This window comes from Branchiostoma lanceolatum, chromosome 8, assembly GCF_035083965.1.
Source record: "Branchiostoma lanceolatum isolate klBraLanc5 chromosome 8, klBraLanc5.hap2, whole genome shotgun sequence".
NCBI classification, from domain to species: Eukaryota; Metazoa; Chordata; class Leptocardii; order Amphioxiformes; family Branchiostomatidae; genus Branchiostoma; species Branchiostoma lanceolatum.
Genome location: NC_089729.1, coordinates 18,964,317 through 18,991,807, shown reverse-complemented (window position 1 = coordinate 18,991,807; position 27,491 = coordinate 18,964,317). Strand labels below are relative to the sequence as shown.

General features: G+C 41.2%; 2 protein-coding genes across 2 annotated transcripts; both read left to right on the top strand.

Moving 5' to 3' along the window:
- The first annotated feature begins 336 nt into the window (after positions 1 to 336).
- LOC136439547 (uncharacterized) lies at positions 337 to 12,176 on the top strand. Its single transcript, XM_066434967.1, has 11 exons — positions 337 to 1,111; positions 5,345 to 5,569; positions 6,310 to 6,474; positions 6,820 to 6,987; positions 8,523 to 8,630; positions 8,752 to 8,931; positions 9,375 to 9,568; positions 9,910 to 9,999; positions 10,269 to 10,546; positions 10,988 to 11,125; positions 12,023 to 12,176. Exons 1-11 carry the CDS (start codon positions 337 to 339, stop codon positions 12,174 to 12,176), a joined length of 2,475 nt encoding a protein of 824 aa, XP_066291064.1.
- Positions 12,177 to 23,193: 11,017 nt separating this feature from the next.
- Positions 23,194 to 27,466, top strand: LOC136440202 (zinc finger protein 271-like). Its single transcript, XM_066436093.1, has 2 exons — positions 23,194 to 23,318; positions 24,988 to 27,466. Exon 2 carries the CDS (start codon positions 24,995 to 24,997, stop codon positions 26,921 to 26,923), a length of 1,929 nt encoding a protein of 642 aa, XP_066292190.1. The 5' UTR covers positions 23,194 to 23,318; positions 24,988 to 24,994; the 3' UTR covers positions 26,924 to 27,466.
- The last annotated feature ends 25 nt before the right edge of the window (positions 27,467 to 27,491 follow it).

Below are 27,491 nucleotides of genomic sequence, written 5' to 3'. Positions count from 1 at the left end.
CTGGCTCTCTTTCTTCTTGTTTATAGTGAGTCCCATTTGAGGTCTTGCATCATGTCCCCTACGCTTGAGGACTGACGGTAGCAGCAGCATACCCACCTGGCGGCCCTACGCTGGAGTCTTCTTAGCATATCATCACTTATGATAATATATTATCTCGGTAATTCATCAGACGATCCAATTCGCCTCTACATGTACATGTGTTTTGTTCTGTGGTGCCGCTGATATAAGAAACTGCTCGACCAAAACGCCACTTCGTATTGTCTTGTTTTTATATTAAATACATATTTTTAAAACACTTGATTCATTTATCAACAGGAGATCGCCAGCTGCAACAGGATGATGTGCAGAGCTGCTGCAGTCGGTTCCCTCGGACTCCTGTGGGTCATTACGGCTGCCTTCACCTGCCCGGAGATATGTTCGTGTCGGAGCAGAGAGGTTTACTGTCAAGACCGGGGACTTAAACACGTTCCCAGCAATATACCTTTAGAGACAACTTTTTACCGCCTGGACTCCAATACTATACAGAACCTACCGGCTATAGGATTCTCTAACCTCATCGGTCTGATAAGGCTTGATCTGTACTACAACAACATCAGTGTTCTCCCTGACGGAGTCTTCTCCAACCTCACCAGTCTTGAGTTTCTTTATCTGAACAACAACAATATCCGCGCTCTCCCTGACGGAGTCTTCTCCAACCTCATCAGTCTGGAGGAGCTTTATCTGAACAACAACAACATCCGCGTTCTCCCTGACGGGGTTTTCTCCAACCTTGTCAGTCTGGAGGAGCTTTCTCTGCACACCAACATCATCAACGCTCTCCCTAACAGAGTCTTCTACAACCTCACTAGTCTGAGGTGGCTTAATCTGCACAACAACAACATCCGCGCTCTCCCTAATAAAGTATTCTCCAACCCCATCCGCCTGGTATGGCTTTCTCTGTCCTACAACAACATCAGCGTTCTCCCTGACGGAGTCTTCTCCAACCTCATCAGTCTGCAGGAGCTTTCTCTGCACAACAACAACATCCACGCTCTCCCTGACGGAGTTTTCTCCAACCTTGTCAGTCTGTTGCTGCTGAGGCTAAGGAAAAACAACATGGAGAATCTCACCCGTGAGATATTTTCGACCCTTACCAGCCTGAACGAACTTGACCTGTCTGACAATGAAATAACAATAATTCCAGATAAAGTTATCTCCAATCTTACCAGCCTCTCGCATCTGGACTTGTCCAATAACAACATCCAGACTTTGCCCGTGGACTTTTCATTACCTCGTCGCCTGAATATCCTTGGATTAGCCGGTAACCCCTGGAGGTGTGACTGTAGTTTATATGATCTCATGACTTTGGTACTTAAGCCTGCTTTGATCGATGAAGACTCTACTTGCAAGTCCCCTCCTCACATGGTAGGCGTCAAACTAAAACTGGTTACAGCAGACAAAGTTTGTAACCACGGGAAGTGTCCCCAAGGAAAACCAAAGGAAAGTTGTGCTTGTAACGTCGGATGGACGGACCCATACTGTACCAAAGGTAAAATCCATGCTTGTTTTTGGTTTACATTTCCAGCAGGCCATAATGATATGCCCCGGGAAGGAAATTATCTCCGACCGGAGCTGCTGATTTTGATTCCGTTTGTTGTGTATCCACACCGTGAATCAAGATCGTGTTAATAGATTTGTATGGTAGTTATTGAAGTACCAAAGAACCATGGCAATTTTGTGCCCTTTTGTTCAGCTCTTTCAGGTATCGTAGAATTACGGAAGGACGCCCCCGTGCTCATAATAGAGAGTGGTATAGTCAATTGATGAGTATACTCAGCCGACCAATGGAACTCGCTCATGGGAGGGATATAGCTGTGATCGATAACACTGGAGTTGACGGGAGCATCACTAACGTTTCCAGTTCCGTTTACGCTTAATGAAGTTTGGGTATTGGATCTAGTAAAGAAATAATAGGGTGGACGGGAAAATGAAGATGTAAAAAGAAGCCAATGTCATCATATCTCTTAATCGTTTGATGAGACAACATAAAAAAGAATTTAACAAATATCTCGACATATCACGTCTAAGATATATTGTGAAGAAAAAAGTAATGGTTTATGCAAGAGCACAAAATAAGATGTAAACATTTGAAATGGTTTGGTAGTGTACCCCTTTCTGGTTTGACCACCAGCTGTTGGGAATTCTTGTCCCAGATTTGAAACCAACAGGTGTGACCTCCCACAACATGCCTAGAATGGAGGTTTATATTTTCCTCATTACTTATGCAAATTCAGACCCAATTAACATAATTTGCACTTCATTGTGTACATCTCTGTCCAAAAGGACATGAAAATCTGTTGCTCCTTTCTTCTGAATCATTTGTTCTCTTTAGAAGATTTTTACAAATACGACATTGCAGTTTCAGTGACACATACCAGGGGGCCAAAAATAGACCTTGACATTTCTCCTCCCAACACCTACCCACATACCAATTATCATTACAATCCATGCAGGCGTTATTCAGTTGTGCTGACTTTAAGCATCTGGTGACACAAACATACACACACGCAAACACACACGCAAACAAACACACTTAAAACAATATCCCCATGAAAAAGTTTTTCTTAATGGAGATAATGACAACATTGTGACAAATCAATGATGCCCTCAATACTGGGAGAAGAGGAATACCAGTATAGAACACATAATTGCAAAGCGAGGGGGGTAACACACAGTAACATATAGGAAAATGTTGGAAATTTTGCATTAAGATTGGCGAACAGCCACCTAGTTATTATGTTTTCTTTTGTTGTGATCCCTCTTTAATAGTATTTCTTTAGAAATATTTGATTTGATTAAGGATCAAAGTTATCTTCATTGGATTGAATCAGTTTCCAAAATCATTGTTTATTTAAAAGGTAACTTGTTACCTTCTTAATTCTGGTTTGATTCAAAAGTTTTGTTGAGCTAATTATTTGTGTAATTATCATTGTTTATACAGACTATGATGTTTTTTGCGACAGTATATTTGACTGATGTGCCATACATATTTCTTTTCTGCTGTCTTCTGTTTGTTCTACAAAAATCAATAAAGAGATCAAATAAAAAAAGAATAACAGTGAATTTCATGGTATCTAAAATCACGTTAATTAATGAACTGTATAAACCACATTATAACACCGACTCCAGAATACCACAGAAAACATATCCGTCCCTCTTTCTTTAGTTATCTTCATCACCGTTACTGTACAAGAACCATGGTATCCTTGAAGATACATCTGATTTCCGCCTCAGTAACCTTCCAGGGACACTATTATTATAGTACTCGGAAAGGCAATCGCTTTCACTTAAAATCTGGTTTGCTTTCAGTGACGAAAACTTCCACCCTTGCAATATTTTTTTCTTCAGAAACAATAATAAGCTTAACGGATGTTTTCTACTGCTCACTTGTAGAAGTTAATGTGGCCCTTAGAAAGACAGCAATACAGAGATCCATTTACTTCGACATTATGGACGAAATGTTTCGCCCACCCAACAATGCGGTGGATGGTGACAGAGGGAATATTCACGACCATAAGTGCGCTAGAACCTGGGGACACTATCAGCCATGGTGGAAGGTGGACTTGGAAGATGTCTACACAGTAAGCCGGGTCAGCGTCGTGATCAGAGGTGACGATTAGTTTGTTTGTGCACGCCCGGTGATTCATAATGTCTTGGTCAATCGTGCTTTTCTATTAACTAAGATTCAACCTATTCATCTGTTGCCTTCGGTACTTTATCAGCAAAAGAATGTATCTTGTCTATGATTTCAGAGATGAAGGATACGTTTTTTTTTACCTTTGCCGAGAAGGTTATGTTTTAGGAAGCGTTTGTATGTATGTTTTTGTGTGTATGTGTGTATTTTAACATCATAACTCAAGAAGGCTTTGATGGATTGTCTTGATATTTGGTATGTTGGTAGATCTTGATGACACCTGGAAATGATATTATCTAGATTTTGTGTCTCCTGGCGGCTTGTTACGGTATCGCAGTGGATTTTCCTGTTTTGATATCTCGTGTTCTGGTCATGCTATGGTACTGATTTTTTAGTGGTAGATAGTTCTTTGGGCAGAGAGTACGTGATATAGGGCCTCCTAACTGACTTTTTGGAACGGCAGGATCAGGTTTTGCCTCAGACTTTGAAAGGCAATAACTCAAGAAGGGCTAATAGGACTCTCAAACATGTGACATATGTAACTGAGGAAGAGAGATGTATTGATAGATATAAACTATGCGAATGAAGGCCTCATGTGCATAATTAATGAAAAAAATACTATAACTCAAGATCGAATTGACGAACCTAGACGAGTTGTTTTGGTTTGTGCAAATCATTTTCTAATTTGCCTAAGTAATGTTGTGTTCCAGGATAAGCCTATTCAACTATCTGACATCTGTAACTGAAGAAGAAAGGAATGTTGATAGATAGAAAATTAGCAAATAGAAATCTAATTTGCATAATCCATGAGAAATTACAATTGTGCAAATCAGATTCTAATTTGCCTAAGTAATGCTGTGTTCCAGGATAAGCCTATTCAACTATGTGACATCTGTAACTGAAGAAGAAAGGAATGTTGATAGATAGAAAATTAGCAAATAGAGATCTAATTTGCATAATCCATGAGAAATTACAATTGTGCAAATCAGATTCTAATTTGCCTAAGTAATGCTGTGTTCCAGGATAAGCCTATTCAACTATGTGACATCTGTAACTGAAGAAGAAAAGAATGTTGATAGATAGAAAATGTGCAAATAGAGACCTAATTTGCATTATCCATGAGAAATTACAATAATTCTATACGTGTAAATGACGGTAATTTCGTGATTGTGGCATTTGGAAGATATTTGAATGGAAACATCATTGAATTGAGTTAATTTAATAAGGACTCATTTGCATAATTGATTATAAATGTTAGCATATATACCCTTCTTTGTTAAACCTTTGACAACTTCTGTTATTTGGATGGAGAAGATGATACATCAACCATAAAGGTTAAAATCATTTGGCGACAGCTTGAGGTCGTCGAAATTAAAAAAAAAGGTTTTGAATACGAGACATTTCTACGATAACTCAAAGCGAAGAATACTGCCCATCACGTAAACGCATGTGGCGGAAAGTATATAAACCCCTGATTCAACATGTTTTTTGCCTTAACAACATCAAGGTCGAGTTACAATCCCTAATGCAACATGAAGTAAAAAGATCATATCTGGCACGTGTGTACAATTTAGTTTTTAAATGACGTAAATCACCTCACTCGTACAAGAAACAAAGTTATGGATTTTGTGCAACTATCACAAACACGTCTTTTTCCATTTTGTTTGCCAGCGCGGATTGGACCAGGAGAGTGGCAAAACTTTGTGGTGCGAGTTGGGCCGAACGAGACCTTTAGCAAGAATGACCAGTGTGGTCATACTTACAAGGCCCCTTCAACAACAAGGCAGACCTTCCTCGTGCACTGTGACCCGCCGATACCCGGCCGTTATGTGTCGGTACAGATAATGGGAGTGGAGGCGATTTTGACTCTGTGCGAGGTGGAGGTCTATATTACAGGTAATATAGGTCGATTACGAATTTGTGTTCGCATTTCTCATTCTTTGCTGCAAATCTACATTAAATACTTACATGACTGAACTTCAAGGAAGTGGTGTGTTTTGGGTGAAAATTGGCCTTGTCCCCGAGGTCTACTTCCAGGTATACCAAGGCATTGAAAATGATCAACCCTTTGCCCTAGATTGACCTATGTGAAATTGTGTAAGCAGAGTTGCAACACCGCTCACCGTGGACGATTAAAAAAAACAAAAACAGCACAGGAATATATGATAAACCGGCTAGATTATACACATGGCTTTTATTTTTTGCCGATCGTTAATGGCTTCTATGAATGTTTATCCTCCTGGTTTATTTTGCCTATTATTTTTGACATGAAAATTGTAAGTTTTTTTCCATTTACCAAACTTAAAGAGATTGAAGTAGCCAAACACAATAGGTCTTCTAGCTGAATGTTAATCCTTTCACTACATACACAGTTACTGCAAAATTATTCCCCGGAAGAGAAGGTCGCTAGACGTGAAGGCGTGAAGGTGTTCAGCCTCCAACTGAAATTTGAAAAAAAAACAGGGCTGTCCACCCTCAACCTTTGTCTCTATTCATGGTTTGCTGCGAAGTCTTTTTGATGATCACACCTCTTCACGTTTAAACATGCCCACATATCTTTACTACCTGTTGGCATTAAGTACTCACTTCACACTCATATCGCTGTGAACTAAACACTTCGAATTACCGTTTCAAAGAGACCTGCTGTGCGGAGCCATCGATAGATAACGGGAAGGTTGAGGGATCTTACTGCTACCAGCAGACCGTCAATGTGTCGTGTAACGCCGGCTACCATCTGGTGGGGCCGGAGTCTATGGAGTGCACAGCAATGGGAACATGGGATTGTGACCCCACCTGCAACAGTAAGCCTGGTCATCTTATCGTCAATTTGAAGTCATACTTTGAAAATTAAATATGTTTTCTTTCTTCGTTTTTGCATAGTTGTTGTTAAAAAAGCGAAACTTTCGAAACTTTTGCGCTTCTAACGTCTAATTTTTGCCTTTGTATATCGTACAAAGATTTCAATCGTGTGATCGCAAATTCTAGTATCAACAAACATGTATTTCTCTGAATATAGGAAAATCCGTAAAGTTTGTACCACATCAAATCAGCATGCCGACCTGCCTTTTCTACATGCAGACATCTTGCAGCCACTTGTTAAATGTAGATTGCCATCATCTAAAACACCTCAAACTGCTGTTTTAAAGGGACCTGCTGCGCTGAGCCATTTATAGACAACGGGAAGGTTGAAGGGTCTTACTGCTACCAGCAAACCGTGCACGTGTTGTGTAACGACGACTACCATCTGGTGGGGCCAGAGTCTATGAAGTGCACGGTCAACGGAACTTGGGACAATAAATTTCCCATCTGCGAGAGTAAGCCTGGTCTTCTAATAGTCAACTTAAAGTCATAATTTGAAAAATTTAATTTTTCTCTTGCGTTTGAGACAATATTCACATTTGCGTAATACGTTTGTGTTTTGTTTGTTCGTCTTGGTGAGCATCTGCAGTTATTTTGATGTTGCAGAGTGGCAAGAGTGGAAATTCATGTAACTGGAGATTTGCAAAGCGAACGTTGTTTTTGGCCCGAGTTGATAATTTGTATCTAGGCAGGCAATGAGGAATAGCTGCTTTTGTAGTTTAAAGGAGTCCTAAAGTCCAGAGGGGGGAGTTATTTTCCAATAGATGATAATTTTAGAAAGTGAAAATGAATACTTTTTACAGTATACGATAAAGTACTCACTAGTCCAATGCGCATCAAAAAGCATTCAGTATTCTACCGAATTCCCCAGATGACCCTTTATTTTCTGATTAATTAAATTAAACAATCTCAGCCTATGGCTTGTTACAATGTGCCTGACAAGGCCTGACAAAAGTTAGATTAAAAAAAGAATGTCAGGGTGGTTAGGAAAAACTCGTCTTGCTTTGTGTTCTTTTGTATCTTACTAACAATTGGCCTTCTTATTGTGCTTAACCCCCTCATCTATGCCAAAAATACTCACCATCAAAGATGTATGTTTACACATAGGGAATACATGGGTAGGGTCTGCAAGGGTTCAGTGAGTATCATATTCTTTAAAAAAAAACACCTTGTGTAATTCATCATAAGCAAAATTCTGTCAAAAGTCGGCTGATTATGTATTCATTGATACATAATCTAGTGGAAAATAACACCGCCTTTGGGAGTTCAGGACTCCTTTAAGTGATCGAGGAATCCGAGAATCACATACATAGGTCTTTGAAATGATTCTATTAAGGTTTTTATGCCATTATAAAATCCCGAACGGAAATGAAACCAAAACCCAGAAATATCAATAATATTGATCGCCGTCTGAGGTCCATGTTCTTTTGTTGTAAGATGTCATACTGGCACAGAACGTTCTGAAAACGGTTAAACATTGGCGATTACTCATTGATCACTACGATGATACGATGTCATATGTACAAGTATTGGTTTCGATATGTTAATAGTATTGTCATCTATACATTTTGTGCGGTTTACAGCACAGGGGGTTCCTTTGGTTACATGTTTACTTTGGTCATACCTTTTTACCAGTGTTAAGTCTACCATGGCTTTATTAAACAGGATTTCTAGACTGTTAACAATACCTTGAATGTGAATTATTGGTAAAATGTTGATTTTCAGCTTGTTTTGTTTGCAGGTATGTCCTGTTCTTTATGGCGGGGAGGCCGCAACTGTCAATGTAAGAAACAAACGTTAATTGGCTTTTCTATAAAACTGAGTCTAAATTTAGACATTAAGGATACAGTGAATGGTACATCAATGTAAATGACTGAAATGCCACGTCAGAATGTCATGTCAGGATGATTGAATTTGCTACGTCTTTTCCATAAAGTTCCAAAGCAATTTCAATAGATGCAATTCATTTTCCTGCCTGTTTTTAATTCAGATCTGAGCACGTCTGCCATTGGCTGCATCACTGCAGCAGTAGCTGTGGTTGTGATTGGTGCAGGGATGGTGATATTCCTTAGACGCACAAGACTGAAAAGGATGCCAGGTATGCAGGACGTCTATGTGACGATTTACTGTCCTTTGTTTATTTTAATTTGGAAATGCAGTGAAGCATCAACAACATGCGGGAATAACGAAAAGAATTATTAACATCACGTGTTTTGCAGTGGAAGCGAGCGCGCTGCCGCCAGGTATTCCTCCCAGACCACAGTCTTCTGAATTTGAGGTGGACCCTGCAAGACTGAAGATAGGTCAGAAGATAGGAAGAGGAGCATTCGGTGTCGTCTCACGCGCCATTCTTCAAGAGGACGGCGAGACCAGGGACGTTGCCGTAAAGACATTGACAGGTGCGTAACTTATCTAGTGCGTTATGAGTACCACGTTAATGATATGTTTTCAGCAGTCTGCACATTTCAAAATAGCTGTAGGACAAAAAGACTTGCAATAGAATCAGCAGACAGTTAGTGAGTAAATGAGTCAGTGAGTCCGTCAGTCAGTGAGTGGACAGAACACAGCCATATTGTATATCCTTGCACGTTTGTCTGATACATTAAGGGTATCACATTTGTTGGAACTTTTGGACTCAATTCAGAGTCTTTAAAATAATAGCTTCTGAAAGAGAAACAGACCCAGCTATTGGGTGAATCGCTTAAATACTTGATATCAAGGATTAAATTCATACTCATAATACTGTTTGTGTATAAGTATCAATAGTTGATTTGACCGTTGTTTAGGACTTACATAGAAAAGAAGCAGGCATTAATACAAACCTTGTTTTGACCATTCACAGCGAGTGCTGGTGATGACGACAAGTTTAGTTTCCTGCAGGAAATCCGGGCTGTTGCCGACTTGGGGCTGCACGAGAACCTGCTGGGTCTGATCGGCTGCTGCACGCTGGTGGGAGACCACCTGTATCTCATCACGGAGTTCATGCCGTACGGAGATCTGAAGGGCTTCCTCGGGAAGTGCAAGGAAGCCCGAAAGGTTGGTTGCAGACATTATATTCATAATGATTTGATAAAAATATTTTCTGCAAGTGTCGTCTTTATGTTACGAGGAAATACGGAAATGTAGTTTCTATTTGGAGATATTGACAACAGTGCACAATCGACCCTTGGTAGTTTATTAGAATTCATATAATAAAGAATGAACTATGCAACACATTTGTAACGTAAAGTGAGCCCTAGAAGTATAATAAATAATCATTGGTAGAGTAGTTAAACGCATCTAGTTGCAAAACGGACTTTTTTTATGGTTCCATCGTTGTTACATGTTGATTATCATTGGATGTTTTTCATAGTTTTTTTCTTCTTCATCTCTTCCAGAGTGAGACGTATTACGAGTCAACCAGCTCTGTGTACAACTTCGAAGAGAAAGAAGTTTACAAAGTTTCCTGGCAGATTGCCAAAGGAATGGTAAGCAGTAACTAAGGTTCCGTCTATTAACGAGCTACTATCGGGTTGTTGAAGTGATAACAAATACCAGTAACTTACACATATTCTCATAAATCTTTTCGTACTTATGAAATATTAAGATCACAAATGGCCGACTTAAAAGTACATTGCTTTGATTTTATTAATTGATGCAAAGTTCTGGTGTGTCTGTGTCAAAGGAATAGTAAGCAGCAACCAGTTAAGGTCTTATCCATGAGAACCACATGTCTAGATTTTATTGTGGTCTTTAGGTAAAAAGTTATGGAGGGGCGGTGGAGGGCAGTGATGCTCCATGTGGGTCTGTCTTCCAGAACCACATTTCCCAAGCTGATTACGTCCACGGCGACCTGGCCGCCCGGAACGTGCTGGTCGGGGACAACTTACATGTAAAGATTTCCGACTTCGGGCTGGCAGACCACATGTACAGCCGAGGGTACCGTCGGCAGGACAGGCTTCAGAGAATCCCATGGAAGTGGATGGCTCCGGAGCGGCTGGCGGACGGGGAACGTTACACCACACAGAGTGACGTGTCAGTACAGAATTCAACACATTTTTGTCTCTCCCTCTCTCTCTGCCTTTCTCTCTCTGTCTCTTTCTATCTCTCTCTCCCTCTCTTTGCGCGTGTGTCAAACCTTAAGTTTGTTCCTGCTTTTTTTTCCAACCTCTAGTGTTTGGATCAAAGGAATCACCAAATATAGCAGCACACATTCTGTCTCCGTCTCTCTCCCTCTCTCTGTCCACTTCTCTCTCTCCCTCTCTCTCTCTCTCTCTCTCTCTCTCTCTCTCTCTCTCTCTCTTATCTCTCTCTCTGTGTCTCTCTCTTTTTGTGCACGTGTGTTAAACCTTTAGTTTGTCATATATTTATCGTGATCTTTTTCCTTCACGACTCATCTATTTAAAAATCCCTATAAGTGCAAACCCATAGTACTACTGGTACATGAACAGTACAAAACATATATTTCGCCCTCAGGTGGTCGTTCGGGATCTTGCTGTACGAGATTGCCACGCTAGGGGGCAGCCCGTATCCCGGCATGCCCACAGCCGGCCTGGTGGACCAACTAAAGAGCGGATACAGGATGTCTCAACCTGACGACTGTCCAGATCCCCTGTATGTTCACGGTATTATTTACCTTCAAATAGATATCATTCCATAAGGGAAAGCTTTGAAAAATAGTTAGACCCTGTTAGACCCAGCTTTCATTTTTCGATGCTAGATTTAATATTACTTCCAGGACAGAATGAATAGATTGTCCCTGATTTGAAACTTGTAGCTCTTATTTCTAATCAAGTGTCTTAGCTTTACTGATTATAACACCCTTATAGCATGTTGTCGTCTGAAAACAAAAAGAGAACTGATTAGATACCCATGGTTAAGCATTCTAACTGAAAAAAATACATCGTTTAAATGACGCGTTCCTTATCTAGTTACTCCTGCAACCATAGTGTCCAAATAGCTGTAACTGAAAAATGCATTGATGCATCCTGAAGTGCGTCCTAAATTGACATATTCATAAACTGTTTTGCACCTTGTATTCACAAATATATACGTCGTTGGAACCTCACATTCCATGTCTAGTTTCTCTAATTTATCTTGCATGATATAATGCTGCGACATTATGGAGTAAGTTCAGGAATCATGTCGCTCTGACAACCACAAAATCTGAAAGTTACTTCATGTATGTTGATGAATGTTAGACATCCAGGTAGTAAGATTTAATAGTTACGAAAGACAGCGGATGCTGTCTAAAACGTCTGACTGTTTCAAATTTGATCCAGTTGCTTGAGTAATTACTTGATGCATATTGGTCTGAAGTGAAATATTCTTAAATGAGTCTCCCCCACGTACAACCTGAGTCTGCAATATTGCTCTAGAATCATGACGTCTAAATGCAGCTACAAAATCAAAGAAATTGAAGAATCTTTGTCTCTTGGCAAATTCGTTTTTTGAAATCATCATCTAGAATGTACGACATGTTTACACTGTTTCTTACCTATGCCTATCCAGGTACAACCTGATGCTGCAGTGCTGGAGTCTGGACCCCGAGGAACGGCCCTTCTTTAGCAAGCTGGCCGCGGTACTGGATGATCTCTTCTCCTCCCATGTTGACGACTACACGGAGTTCATCTCCGGTTCTCCCGTTGATGGAAATGAATCCTAAAAGTGATTACCACGTTTACTTCGATAAGATTTTCATGGATGCAAAGGAAGCCAGTAAACCAGCGTATGAGTGTCTGTGGGAAGTAGTTTTTTCCTTGACGTTTCTTTTACGGAGAACGCCTATTTCAAAATGAATCTCCACCAAGACTAAAAATCTTCTTTTTTTTTCTTGTTCTGTCAGTGCAAAAATGAATCATATGTCTGACGGAAGCAATTTTTCTTTTACAAAACTCATTGTTTAATTCATGATCAAGCACTGACAATGCAAAGCCAGGACCATGAAAGCAACTGATGAGTTCGGTGTTGTCGATCGTCTACCTGGACGCAAAGAGCCAAAGAAACATCAGTGTCCATTTGAATCGTCTACTAAGCTCCTGGACAACCGTTTGGAGCAAGCGTCCCGTGATACGTTCTGCCCCTGCGAGAAGCAATGGACAAGGAAAACTTTATTATTATAATAGTTTTCGTAAAATTCTCAATTCTCCATAGACGTAGTAACCTACACGTCTTTACACGGAATTTTACAATGGTCATACTAGCTATGTACAGCTTGCGCATGTACATACGAATACAATATTTATACAGTAGTAAAGAAGTATCTTAGAGTGGCATAAGATTCAGGTTATAGCACGCAAAAAGTAATACTGAATGGATGAATATCTTTATTGTGCACATATACCCACTGGGTTAAGTACCGGTCCTAACAAAAGAAAAGTTCACAGATACATCTATACATTGTCAAATTACTACCAAAATTATGAAATATGTGGATTTGACTTCTCCTCGCGTCTTTGTAATAATAAAATGTAAAAGCTGATATGTCTTATAACCAAAGGTTTGTCTAAACTCATTAAAAATATACATTTCTTTGTGTATTGCTTAGGTGTATGAAATAGGGAAACATAGGTTTTATTAGTATATAAAGCTTAGCTCTTTATTTTATCTATTAATTTAGATTTTATTACAAAATGCTGTTTATCCTCTATTTTATCTAGATTTCAGTATTGGCATATTCGTTGTTCCAGAGGAGTGCGATTATGTCTTCTGGTGTCAATGTCTAATTTGTGGCAGCATTTTTGTGACGGCATTCCTGTGCTGCAAATAATTAATACTCATGCTAATATCAATACTAAGTAACCATGAAAAAACGATTGTATCGCTGCGGCAAGCTTACATGTAATAAGAAACATAATTGCTAATATAAACATCTGTATCAAAACGAAACGTATCCTCTTGTCAAGTATCATTCATGTATATTTGATATGTACCACCGTAAGAAAAACGTACTATAAAATTCAAGAAACATATGTTAATATTGGTGAAAGTATTGATGCTTAATAAAGAAACAAATGTGGAAATGTGAAGACGCAGTATTAATATTTAAGAATATTTTTTTTTTTATCACTCTAAAACAATTTTCTATGTATCGTTATTCTTCAACTTCCAAGCACCACTATATGCTTTAATCTTCTTCCCTTTTAAGGTAGTCTTTTGGCACGACAAAAAAAATAATAAAGAATGTGAAAAATGATAATACTATTGCGCTGCACCGGGCCACAGAAGGGCACTTCGGACCGACAGACAACACAAGTGGGAAGTGCAGGTGCAGGACGGCTTATAGGTTCGACATGTCCGTACATATGAGAAAACAAAATACTGGTGAGAAACCAACTGGCCGTCTGATAGGAATCTGACTACAAGACAGCATACAAGCCAACCCAATCTAGGCATATGAGGATTTATTCAGTTGTAAAGGCCATCCCATTCTATAGAAAACCCGTATGACATGTACATTTAGAATACAACACGGGGTATTCCGTATCACCCGAGGTACCAGCCCGACCGGGGGTAGGATCGCTCGTAGGCCGGAGGGCGATCCGAACCGCGGGAGGGCTGGGACCGAGGGTGATACGGAATACACCGTGTTGCATCTTATATATGTCATGATCACCCGAGAAAACACACATTTCAATGCGGAATGCGCCATAAGTTGAGGGAGTTTTGCGTCCTCGAACAAAAAACTGTAACTACTTTGATTCCAACCTCCAAATCCGGTATTCGAATTCACGACGAGGCGCAACCGGCGCGCTCGAAATGCCTTCGAAATATTCTATGGAAGCCCGCTTGATACAACTCCCGAACCCTATATGATACGGATAGTTTAATCACACGGTCCGGAACACTCGTATCAGGCCCAGGCATATTAAAAAGAATATACAAGCTATTACGAGCCACAATTCAGGCGTGTATCAGAACGTGCAAAAAATAAATAATTGAAAAATCCTTCTCTTCCAGCTTGCAGATCAGCATAATCATGAAACGTTGGCAATTGCGTCAAACGTAACCATGGTGAAACGCGCAATGTTTATTAAAACAGTTACATGTATATTGAAATCATGCATAGAGTAATTTAGTACATCTCAGTTACCAAAATGTCGCCAGTCAAGGCAGTACGTTTGTTACTTCTTGTCTCCACCAGTCTTCTTTTTGTGCTTTCTGGAGTTCCACAATGTCCAAACGGCTGTCAAAGCAACGTATTCAGTGGTCGGAAGCTGCTTCTAGCATGCCGCTGTCCGGATAGTAGTTTGAATGGCTCACCATGTACATGGGTTGTACATGGCAGAACGTATAGCTACCCGGTATGTCTCGACACCATACCCGCCGACTTTCCTACGGAGACTCGGTCGATATTCATTAACCATCTACGTTCTTCTACGATATCAGAGCGCTCATTTCTAGACATTCCGAACGTTCGTGTTCTGCACGTTAAAGAATCCAACGTTTCAAGGATTCAGCCAGGAGCTTTTCAACATCTTTCATCGCTGGAAAGGCTTCACCTGGACGGAAACCGCATCTCCAGTTTAGGTACGTTAAAATAGCCATCCTTAGTTGTCACCGCTGGCTCTTTATTATCTCCATGAAAAAAGACTTTTCATGGGGATATTGTTTTGCGTGTGTTTGTGTGTGTGTTTGCGTCTGTGTATGTTTGTGTCACCGGACGCTTAAAGTCAGCATAACTGAAGAACGTGTACATGGATTGTAATGATATTTGGTATGTGGGTAGGTGTTGGGAGGAGAATGGTCAAGGTCAATTTTGGGCCCCCTGGTATGTGTCACTGGAACTGCAATGGCGTATTTGTAACAATCTTCTCAAGAGAATAACCGAAGAAAGTAACAACAGATTTTCATGTTATCTGATATGCAGGTAGGTTGGACAGAGATGTACACAATGAAGTGCAAATTATGCAAATTGGGACTGAATTTGCATAAGTAATGAAGAAAATCTATACCTTCATTCTAGGTATGTTGTGGGAGCTGCACACCTGTTGGTTCCAAATATGGGACAAGAATTCTCCAGGTCTCAACAGCTGGTGGTCAAACCTCAAAAGGGATATACAACTAAACCTGTATACTTGTTTCTATTATGTGGATAGCTTAAGTGATACCTGAAATGGTGATAATGCAGTTTGTGTGTGTGTTTGCGTGCGTGTATGTGTGTGTTTCCGGATGCTTAAAGTCAGCATAACTGAAGAACGTGTAAATGGATTGTAATGATATTTGGTATGAGGGTAGGTGATGGGAGGAGAAAGGTCAAGGTCGATTTTGGGCCCTCTGGTATATGTCACTGGAACTGCAATGGCGTAGTTGTCAAAAACACATCATACATAAAAACAAGTTTCATGGAGATTTTGGGTCTTCAGACTCTTGTTTTCTCTTGCCCCAAGGGACCACCATTAATTATCGCACAGCCTAGCGAAAACAAAATGTTGTGCTTTCGGATACCCGATAGACCCTGGCAAAATCCAGTCGACTCTTGTATTTTCCTTTGGTCGACTGCTGGCAAGGGACACACAATTTTCGATCAAAAATCTGTGTGATGAAATTCAAAACAGGCTTCTTGTATCTCCCACTGGCTTTGAACAGTTGATGCACGAATGTGCAGTAATTGTTGTATTTCAGATTCTTTATTTAGATTATCAAAATGCTTCTGAATGTGTTTGTACAATTTACATCTGAAGAGTTACAACGTGACGTTGAAAATACAAGTTCACGTCCTACCTGCCTGACAATATGTGCCTTAATTAGTCTGTTGTTGCCCACAGAGGAGAATATATAATTTAATTTGTTTTCCATGCCGGTGGCTTTTTTATGTACGTGCGTTCTTTGAATATTGAAAAGAAACCGTTGCATCATTTACAGTCAAGAAGGAGATTCTTAAAAGAGGCAAAAGAGGCAAAGTTAAAGAAAGAAAAGCGTACAATAAGATAGTCGATTGGCGTTCATTGTATTTATCTAGGTTTGATGTACTATAGTCCAGGTGAAATATCAAGGTTCTAGGGCGCTGCATGCAAAATGAGCAAATATGCTCCAAATTGAATATGTAGTATATTCAAGAAACACCCTTACAACATCCGCACTACTCTTCTCATCAGGCATATTCAATTGTCATTTAAGTATCTTGTACGTTATCATCAGGCACAGGAATGGTGACCTCGGTTTCTTGAATCACTTCTCGGCAACTTGTATCATTCCGCCGTCTTAACTTTCATACATGCAGCACAGGACTAAAGAATAAAAAAAAATGTTTTTAACGTTGTTAACTTGTCGAATGATAAGAAATAGCATCGAGACATCAGATTAAAACAAATGACACCTCTTTTTTTAACCTCAGAAACCGATGCTTTCCTTGGGCTTGAGAAACTACAACAGCTGTCTCTTCGAAAAAACGTGATTTCCGTCATTTCTCCAGACGCTTTCCGTGGCCTGCTCTTCCTTAAATTCCTGTTATTGTCCGAGAATCTCTTGACGTCTGTGCCGGTTCAGGCACTTCTGCGGCCTGACGCGCTGGAGCTCGCAGCATTGGACAGAAATCAACTCACTGCTATAAGTAGTGATGTAATGCGGCTGAAGAAAAACGAGCGCTTAGTTATAATGTTAGGACGTAACAAGCTTAGGTGTGACAAAAATCTAGAATGGTTTATCTGCAATCTACCGCACCTGAAACAAGTTTCAGCGGCTGACACGCTTAAGTGCGCATCACCAGCTGACCTCCGTGATACACGCCTGGTTACCTTAAGGGAGGATACTGGCAAGAACAACACGAGTAGATCACGACAGTGGATCGGAGGATCCAATGGATGCAATGAAATGTCTATCAGGGAAGCTCCTTTAAGCGTGACTTCAGAAAATCCTTATGCAATAGACACTCACTTGTACAGCGAAACTTTCTCCAACAAGTACTACACAGGGATGACATACGGAAACAACATGTTATTCTCTGAGCGTACGGCAACGATGTACCCTGTAATTGTTTTAAAGGGGGGCCCAATCATCAACGAAGGTAGCAACTGGATCTATACTGTTGCCATGGTGGCCGCTGTTTTCGCTCCTCTCCTCCTTGTGTCGTTAACAACGGCACTCCTACTCATGTGCAAAAGATACAACTACTATAATGACCTACGCTTATCCCCTCAAAGCGTATCGGCCGGATCAGGTCACGAAGCAGCAGCAAGTCATGAAAACGAGCCGTACGCGGTAGGATATGACTCGACTGAGCTGCAAGCATCTAACAGAAACGTAACCACGGCCAGTCGACAACTCGCTGCTGCGCTTGAAAACACATCGGCAGATAGTTATACCATTCAGCCCTACTCTGTACGCTATTCTGATGCAGCCGAGGGCAATGACACATCAGAAGACACCTTTACCATTCAGCCATACTCTGTACGCTATTCTGATGCAGCGGAGGGCAATGAAAGGATACAGCCGTACGCAGTGAGTTACGATAACGACCTGGACCAACCATATGCGATTCAGCCGTACGCAGTTGCCTACTCTGATTCCCTTAACAGGTAGGCCATTGAACACGAATTGGCGAAATTCGAAACACGAATTGCGCCACGTAGAGGCGCAATTCGTGGCGCGCAAAGCGCCACCAGGGGGCTAAACTCGAGATCTCGAATTCGTCCACGCGGAAGCGTTAGCGCGAAGCTCAATACAAAACCGGCACTGACATGGCTCGCATAGCGCCACCGGGGGGCGAAACTCGAGATCTCGAATACGTCCACCCGGAAGGGGCATCGCGAAGCCCGCAATGTAACGTTACTGGCATGAGTTACGTAACTATATGTCCAACCAGTGGTGGCAGCGAAGCGCATACAGTATTTGCGAAACACGGCTTGCGATTTAGCCATTCTGTTAATGTTTAACTTACGATGTATTGTAGTCAGCTAATCGTAATACAAAACACGCACAGACCAAGGAGTAAATGTATTCGTCCAACCAGAGGTGGAGCGAAGTGCATATTTACGAATTCTGTTTAATGTTTAACTTATCGAGTATGGGTAACAATTTCAGCCAGCAATTGTTGCTTTGTTTATAATCGTTTATGTCAATAACATTCTGTTTAATTTGCTGTTACAGGACCTGGATACGGGGCTGAGAATAATAACAAATTGATACAAATGCATTGTGACAAAATAGTGGCAAGAATGGGATAGTGTCACGGTGTTTTAAGTACTAGTAACATTCTTTGCTCCAGTTTCAGAATCGATTGTACAGATAATACATCCTTTATTCAAGACCATGGCAAAGATTTCCTGCTGAAGCTACTCTACTCACGGCAGATAGAATTAGTTCAATAAAGCGAAGATTACACTAAAGTCGGGGTCTGATAAATCAGACTGAAACTACGTAGACATTCACCACAACAAACAAAAATTCAAACAAAATGGCGACCATGAAAATATGATGCTATCCCAGGAATCATTGCAGTTTGTACGAGCCGACTATTTCCGAAAACATCCGAGATTTTACGACGAACATGTTTCAAAAGTAATAATTATCAATATCTTGCTAACTTATATACGTGTATTTTGTATTCCATTTAAGTTTTTCAAGTTAACAATGTTTTTCTACAATCGCTTTATTTTTAACTTACCTGACGACCTTTGTCAATTTTGTTAACATTCGGATGTTTTTGGAAATAGTCTGCTTACAAACTGCAAAGAATGCTGGGATAGCATCATATTTGCGTGGTAGACATTTTGGATTTGAATCGACAATCATAGCGCTGACATAGCCTCCTGTGCAGGCCTCCTATAACGCGCGACATACATATTGGGGGAGGGGGGAGCTCTTATGCCGGCAAGGGAGTTGTGCAGCCGAGGGAGTTGTATAGTCGAGGGGTCCGCGCGTTATCTACATAGATAACGCGCGGACCCCTCGACTATACAACTCCCTCGGCTGCACAACTCCCTTGCCGGCATAAGAGCTCCCCCCTCCCCCAATATATATGTCGCGCGTTATAGGAGGCCTGCACAGGAGGCTAGCGCTGACATAGTTTGCAGCAAATTCACAAATAGACAAAATTGGACTAACGTTTTTTTGAGCTTGTCTATGTACTTTCAGTGGTAGATTTTTAAAGTTCTCTTGACACTAAGAACACATATCGTCTCATTCTTACGTCTTATCGCACTATTTTTGTCACTATAAATGCGTTAGCGATTTGTCTGCCCCGTAACCAGGTCCTGTGAAAGCAAATAAAACGGAATGTTATTGATATAACGGTGATTAACAAACCAACGATTGCTGACTACAATATATTGTAAGTTAATCTTAACAGAATGGCTAAATCGCAAGACGATACTCGGGTCCGTGTTTCGTAAACATGATGCGCTTCGCTGCCACCGCTGGTTGGACATATAGTTACGTAACTCATGATGTCAGTAACGTTACATTGCGGGCTTCGCGATGCCCCTTCCGGGTGGACGTATTCGAGATCTCGAGTTTCGCCCCCCGGTGGCGCTATGCGAGCCATGTCAGTGCCGGTTTTGTATTGCGCTTCGCGCTACCGCTTCCGCGTGGACGAATTCGAGATCTCGAGTTTAGCCCCCTGGTGGCGCTTTGCGCGCCACGAATTGCGCCTCTACGTGGCGCAATTCGTGTTTCGAATTTCGCCAATTCGTGTTCCAGAGCCTACCTCCCCTTAAAGCTACTGGAGGCCAAATAGCGGTAGATGGTAGCATCACGGAAAACGCTAATGGCACAGAGGGAACAAACGCCAAACAACCAGTAACCGTATCAGATCTAGAGGGACAGATATCGTCAACAGTTTCAAACCCGGGGCCAAGTTATTAGAATGCATCAGCATTTAAGTATTGTAGGGGTCTTAGCAGCTCAAACAATGCAGATTCCAATCCAACGGCAAGCTTAAGCTGGATGCTGTACAGGAGTGATTTGCACCGAGGGGGTGCAGAAAGTAACAGTGCATCTCACGTCCTGTACAACACGACTCATGATGATGGACAGTCTGGTGCAAAAAACAACGGTGCATCTCGTGTCCTGTACAGCACGACCCATGATGATGGACAGCCTGGTGCAGAAAACCACGGTGCATCTCGTGTCCTGTACAACACGACTCATAATGATGGACAGCCTGGTGCAGAAAACAACGGTGCATCTCGTGTCCTGTACAGCACGACCCATGATGATGGACAGCATGGTGCAGAAAACCACGGTGCATCTCGTGTCCTGTACAACACGACTCGTGATGATGGACAGCCTGGTGCAGAAAACAACGGTGCATCTCGTGTCCTGTACAACACGACTCGTGATGATGGACAGCCCGGTGCAGAAAACAACGGTGCATCTCGTGTCCTATGCAACACAACTCGTGATGATGGACAGCCTGGTGCAGAAAACAACGGTGCATCTCGTGTACTGTACAACACGACTCGTGATGATGGACAGCCTGGTGCAGAAAACAACGGTGCATCTCGTGTCCTGTACAGCACGACTCATAATGATGGACAGCCTGGTGCGGAAAACAACTAACGCTCTGCAGAATACGGCTAACACTAATGACCATTGGCAATCTTGATTAGAAATGAGCGATGCATCTCACGCATCAAATACCAAAATTTGAAGGAAAATACCTACCGATTTACATTAGTGCCTTTATCAATATTTATGGTTGGACTGGTGCTTACCTGTTTTGTTAATTATCATTAACTCTTTCATTTTCATTTTTTGAGGAGTGGTATCGATATCAGTTCTTACAACATGGGTTTGCCAAGCGTTGTCCTTTTTCTGTTTTAAGAAATAATTAAAACAAAGGGAAATAAAGAAAATGAGCAAGTGTCAGACGGACAGCTGCAGGTGCTTAGTACTAGAGCACTCGGCTAATCAAGACAATACTATCTACATGTACAGCTTTCAGGTAAATCAACCTTGTTCAAATTTTCACATCAACCCTGTCAATGCAGTGTCAGAGTATCTAATTTTATCTACATTTCCAACTTGATCATGTCTTTCCCACATTAGCTTTGGTATTTGCGTGTCTAGAAATATGACTTGTATTTTGGTATCTACTTTTAGTCCAAGAAACCAGTATAAAATATGGCTCTCTAGAAATGTACACATAACTGCCACTGCCATTCAATGTCTCAAACTAAATCACAAGCTATTGTTGTCATTACTTTATTTCTGGGATAAGTGCCCTTCTTGATGTGTAGCCATACTTTAATTTCTGATATCTGTTGTTATTTCAGACATAAGTTGAAGAGTAACTGGTAAACTTTCTCAGGCAGGCCTCCACTGATGTGCACTGCACGGCTGCCAGTAGCATACTGAAGCCTATAGTTTACATTATCCAGCCTTTATATAGTTAAAGGAAGTCAAAATCCAGACATAAGCCCTCAGTTTGTCAATATTTGACACATTATCTATACAACTTGTAATACTTCAATTCCGAATAAATTAGAAACTGACGGCATTTTTTGGCGATTAATAGAGGAACTAAATAAGAAGTTAAGCACTACATGTTAAATGCTAAATATGGCTTACACCACTGAGAAAACAGTTTCGACACTTTTAACACTAAGTAGAATAGAGAAGATGCCAACAACATTTTTAAATTTATCGTAAGAGTGCAGTTATTTAGCAATTGGGAAGTTGTTGCTTGATTGTAACAAACTAACTTTGCGTTGCAAGCTTGTAATCTATAGTGTAAACTGTGTAGAAAAATAGAATTTTGTTTGTCACCTTGCAATTTTTGGTATCCAATGTGTGATTATAAGGAATTTCTATTTCTCAGATTGTAATTTATGGTTTCCATTGCGTGAGAAATGTTTATTTGCCTGATTACGATTCATGGTCGCCATTGCGTGAAAGAAAAAAAATTGTATTTGTCAGCTTGCAACTGAGAATGCCAATTCTGTAATGGTAAGCATGGTTTTGTAAGATGGTATCTTATAGTCGCGGCTGTGTGAAAGAAATATTAGTTTAATCTAACAGCTTGTAATTTATGGTTTTCATTGTGTGATAGTAAGTAATTTCCATTTCTCAGCTTGCAATATATAGTGTCTTTGTGTCATTATAGCAAGACTAGTCTCTACCAGACTAACCGCGCCGGCTATAGGGAGAACATTTGCAGGGGGACTTTGGGGGAGGGAGGGAGGGAGGGAGGGAGGGAGGGAGGGAGGGAGGGAGGGAGGGAGGGAGGGAGGGAGGGAGGGAGGGAGGGAGGGAGGGAGGGAGGGAGGGAGGGAGGGAGGGAGGGAGGGAGGGAGGGAGGGAGGGAGGGAGGGAGGGAGGGAGGGAGGGAGGGAGGGAGGGAGGGAGGGAGGGAGGGAGGGAGGGAGGGAGGGAGGGAGGGAGGGAGGGAGGGAGGGAGGGAGGGAGGGAGGGAGGGAGGGAGGGAGGGAGGGAGGGAGGGAGGGAGGGAGGGAAATACGAAGATAAATGTGATATACAAGACAAGTCAAGACACTATAAAATCGTGTCAACGTCCGATCGGGCATATTTTGATTGCCTGAACTTTCAACTTTGCCCCATTACATAACTGCTATTGTATCTTCCAAGCAGATGTTGGAAGGAAAAATCAAAATGGTAACGTTTTCTGGGAAATGTTATCTCTAAACGATTTTAGTACTACATATGAATATTCCTGGTGCAACACCGTCAATCTGCAATCGGTTACAAGTTCACAATCGGGAGGGTAAGCAGGTCTGTGCACTTTGACCTTTTTGTTTGACCCCTGACGTGACAAGTTCGCCATTTTGTTTGGCCTGTACCTTTTTGCTTGCCGAGTTCTCTCCAGTAAAGCTCGATTTTTACGGCTCTTCTAGACAACACGGACGAGGTAAGAGTATCAACGGAATAATTAAGTCTTTGTCTTAGTGTCTACATGCATTTGTTCAAGCAATGGCGTTTATCTTTCAGACAGTGCGCGGTCAGTTGGAGGTTATGGGGAGGGGGGCACCTGCTTTGTCTTTTGTGTGTACTCTAAACAGACATTGGGCTGTTCAATGAAATAATTGAGGCATCCGGAAGGGCACTTTGGCATGGGTGTGTGTGTGTGTGTGTGAGGGGGGGGGGGGATTGGGGGATAAGCAGGATAGTGGGGTGGGGGGTTAGGGCAAAGTACGTCGGCGGGGGGGGGGGCAATTTTACTTCATTTGAAAGAAGAAGAGGAAAGTACCAGGGCAGAGGGGGTTAAACTTGAAGTACAATGGCAGTAGGACAGAGGGGATTGAAGCATTGTGACAGAGGCAGGGGTAAGCTATAATTTGAGGTGTCATCAACCCCCTCCTCATTTCCTTTTCAAACACTCCATATTTTCTGAGGCCAAATTGCGAGAAAACATCTTTAGTTACATTAGGAAATATTGTTAACACAGAAAATTGTGAATAGAGTTGTGAATAATGTCAACCTGTTTAGTATCATGTAATATAAGTGTTACAGATATATATTTTTGTCTGCGATAAATCACTTGAATGTGTACATAATTATTATATAGATTTGCCATATGTCAAAGCTATGTTGGTTTACCCTTTGTGGCTGGCAACATGCAGCGCCACTGTATTGGGCCTTGTGTTGTATTCATATGGCACCCACCATGACATGAGTGGTTGGGGTGACCGTAACTGTGACCGTAACTGTACTGATACTCTTTTATTCCTCTGTGCTTCGATGAATGTCGAAATTGTATTACAAACTAGCCGCCCACCCCACCCAATGCCAAACTGTACTAGTAGTAGTATTCTAGTCAGGTGTCAGGGCTTAAAATACTGGGTACATGTGCACCTTTATGCACCCCAAATTGGAGTGCGCCTAATTTTTGATTGTTGGTGCACTTGTGCACCTACTAGTAGATATTTCCATATGCTATAGTATATAGGGTAAAGGTTCTTATAACTTACTATCTAGATCTACATTAAATACTGTACAAAACCCCGCAAGGGGCATCAGGTCCAGTTCACTATTGTACACTGGTATACAGAATATTCTTGAAATGTAAGTACTAGTACCAGAAAAGGCAATATAACCTTTCGATGTACTTTATTTGATACGTTGATGAAAGTAAGACATCCAGGTAGTAAGATACGCCAAAAATAGTTACTCAAGCAACTGGGTTCAAAATTTTATCCAGTTGCTCGAGTAACTATTTTTGGCGTACTTTATATGATATATTATTAAGTTTTTTGAAATTTTGAAATTAGCTATAGGATAACCAATTGAAGCTTTAAACTTGGTAATCATGCTTTGCTGACATTCAACTTTATTTTATGTGCTGCACCCAAAAATCTTTCTGTGCACCTAATTTTTTTGGTTGGGTGTGCACCTATTCCCCAAAACAAATTTTGAGCCCTTGGTGTTAAGGCACGTCTATATAATTCCAGAGAATCTGCCAATGTGCTGCCATTCACCTGTTATAGAACCATACACAGTGCCATCTGTTTTGTCCAGTTTATTTGATTAGAACTTGCCACCAAGTTTAACTTATTTTTTACATTATTATTTTTTCCCAGGAAAGAGATGGCCGATCCAAGCTGTGAGAGTTCTACAGAAAGTCTCAGCCATTCTGCGGGGATTGAGACCTACAGTAGTGAGGACCAGACAACAGACATGGACTGTCAGCAGGTCAGGGAAGAACAAGCTTTGTGTGATGAAACTTTTGATGAGAAGTTAACATCATCATCACCTGTAGCACAGGTGGAAAGTCACATGCATGAACTCAATACAGAGAAACCTGAACTCAATGCACAGAAACCTGAACTAAATACAGAGAAACCTGAACTCAATACAGAGAAACCTGAACTCAATACAGAGAAACCTGAACTAAATACAGAGAAACCTGAACTCAATACAGAGGAACCTGAACTCAATACAGAGAAACCTGAACCCAATACAGAGAAACCTAAACCCAATATAGAGAAACCTGAACTCAATACAGAGAAACCTGAACTCAACACAGAGAAACCCTACATCTGTGGGGAATGCGGGTTCAGTACACGCTACATGTTTGCGCTACGTCGACACAAGATATCTCATTCAGGAGAAAAGCCCTTCAAGTGTGACCAGTGTGACTATTCAGCAGTGCGGAAATCCAGTTTGGACCACCATCTAACCAGACACACTGGTGAAAAACCCTACGTTTGCGGGGAGTGTGGGTTCAAGACACGTCAAAGTTCCAGCCTAAGCCAGCACAAGAGAACCCATACAGGGGAAAAGCCTTTCAAGTGTCACCTGTGTGACTATTCCGCGGCACAGAACAGTGCTTTGGTTAAGCATGTAGCTGGACACACCGGTGAGAAACGCTACATATACGTGTGTGAGGAGTGTGGGTACAGCACAGGCGACAGGTCCGCCCTTTACCGACATAACAAGATTCATACCGGTGAAAAACCACACAAGTGTGACCAGTGTGACTATTCTGCCGCAGCAAAAGCCAGTTTGGACAAACATATGGCAAACCACACCGGTGAGAAACCCTTCATGTGTGGAGAGTGTGGGTACAGGACGGCTAGGAAGGGGGACCTATCCAGACACAAGATACTTCATTCTGAAGAAAAACCTTACAAGTGTGATCAGTGTGACTATTCTGTGGCACAGAAGTACAACTTGGACATTCATATGGCGAAACACACAGGGGAGAAACCCTACATATGCTGGGAATGCGGGTACAGCACAGCGGCAAAGTCTAACCTATCGAGACATATAAGAAGCCATACAGGAGAAAAATACAAGCCCAACAAGTGTGATCAGTGTGACTTTTCTGCTTTCAAGAAGTCCACTTTGGATCAACACCTTATGAAACACCATGCAGGGGACGAATCTTACATGTGTGATGTGTTTGGTTATACAGTAGGTGAAAAGTCTCACGTATTCCAAGATATGCAAATACCTACAGGCGGAAAGCCCTACAACTGTGACCTGTGTAACTACTCTGCTGTGCGAAAAAACGCGTACGAGAAACATCTAGCAAAGCACGGTGACGAAAAGCCTTACATATGTAAGGAATGTGATTACAGGACAGCTAAAAAATCTCACATGTCCCGACATATAAAAACGCATACAGGAGAAAAACCCTTCCGGTGTGACCAGTGTGACTATTCTGCTGCACAGAAAACACTTTTGGACGACCACTTTATAAAACACACTGGTGAGAAACCGTACACTTGCATGGAATGTGAGTACAGGACTGATGACAGGTCTTCGCTATCAAGACACATGAAGACCCATACGGGAGAAAAACCCTACATGTGTGTTCTATGCGAATATTCTGCATCGAGAAAGTCTTCCTTGGATGAACACATGACAAAACACACTGGCGAGCAGCCTTACATTTGCGGGGAGTGCGGCTTCGGGACAGCCCGAAAATATGTTCTTGTCCGGCACAAAAAGATCCACATAGCAGTAAAGCCCAATGAGTTGGTACAGGGTAGCTCAAAATTCTCTGTATAAAAAGAAATACATTCCGGGGAGAAACCTTGCAAATGTAATCATTGCGACTATTCTCTAGTAAAAAGATGAGAACTCAAGTGGGAGAAACCAACAAGTATGAATGAATTATTGGACTTTATCGCTCAACAATCAACCATGGTACAATGTATGGCATTAAATTAGCAATACTACAAGGCTAATCTATCCTACAATTCTAGCTACAAAAATTATTGATAACAGTATATGGGTTACAATATAGTCGTGTATGGGTAATTCTGTCTCGCTCTTAAAATGATTCATAGAGTAATTGACCTATGTGTGAGGATATAGAAGTCAGACATGACAACAGCACATAGAAAATATCACTTTGTGTACCAGATAGGGTGAAGTTTGCCTTAGTGCTACTGAGTAATTACTTTAGTAATAGTCTGTAAAAGCACATCTCTTTTTACTATTTTTTTCTGGATTTGTAAGTTACAATAAATTGGAATATGACATCATGTTTTGGATTCTAAACATGTTACTACAATGCATTCTTAGTTGACATTATTCTTATGAAAAATGGTTTACATAAAATTTTGTAACTAAC

Coding starts and splice junctions, on each gene's coding strand:
- LOC136440202 (XM_066436093.1), top strand. CDS start 24,995: ATGGCCGATCCAAGCTGTGAGAGTTCTACAGAAAGTCTCAGCCATTCT.
- LOC136439547 (XM_066434967.1), top strand. CDS start 337: ATGATGTGCAGAGCTGCTGCAGTCGGTTCCCTCGGACTCCTGTGGGTC. Junction 1,112..5,344: donor CAACATGGAGAATCTCACCC/GTGAGATATTTT, acceptor TTTGTTTGCCAG/CGCGGATTGGACCAGGAGAG. Junction 11,126..12,022: donor GACGACTGTCCAGATCCCCT/GTATGTTCACGG, acceptor ATGCCTATCCAG/GTACAACCTGATGCTGCAGT.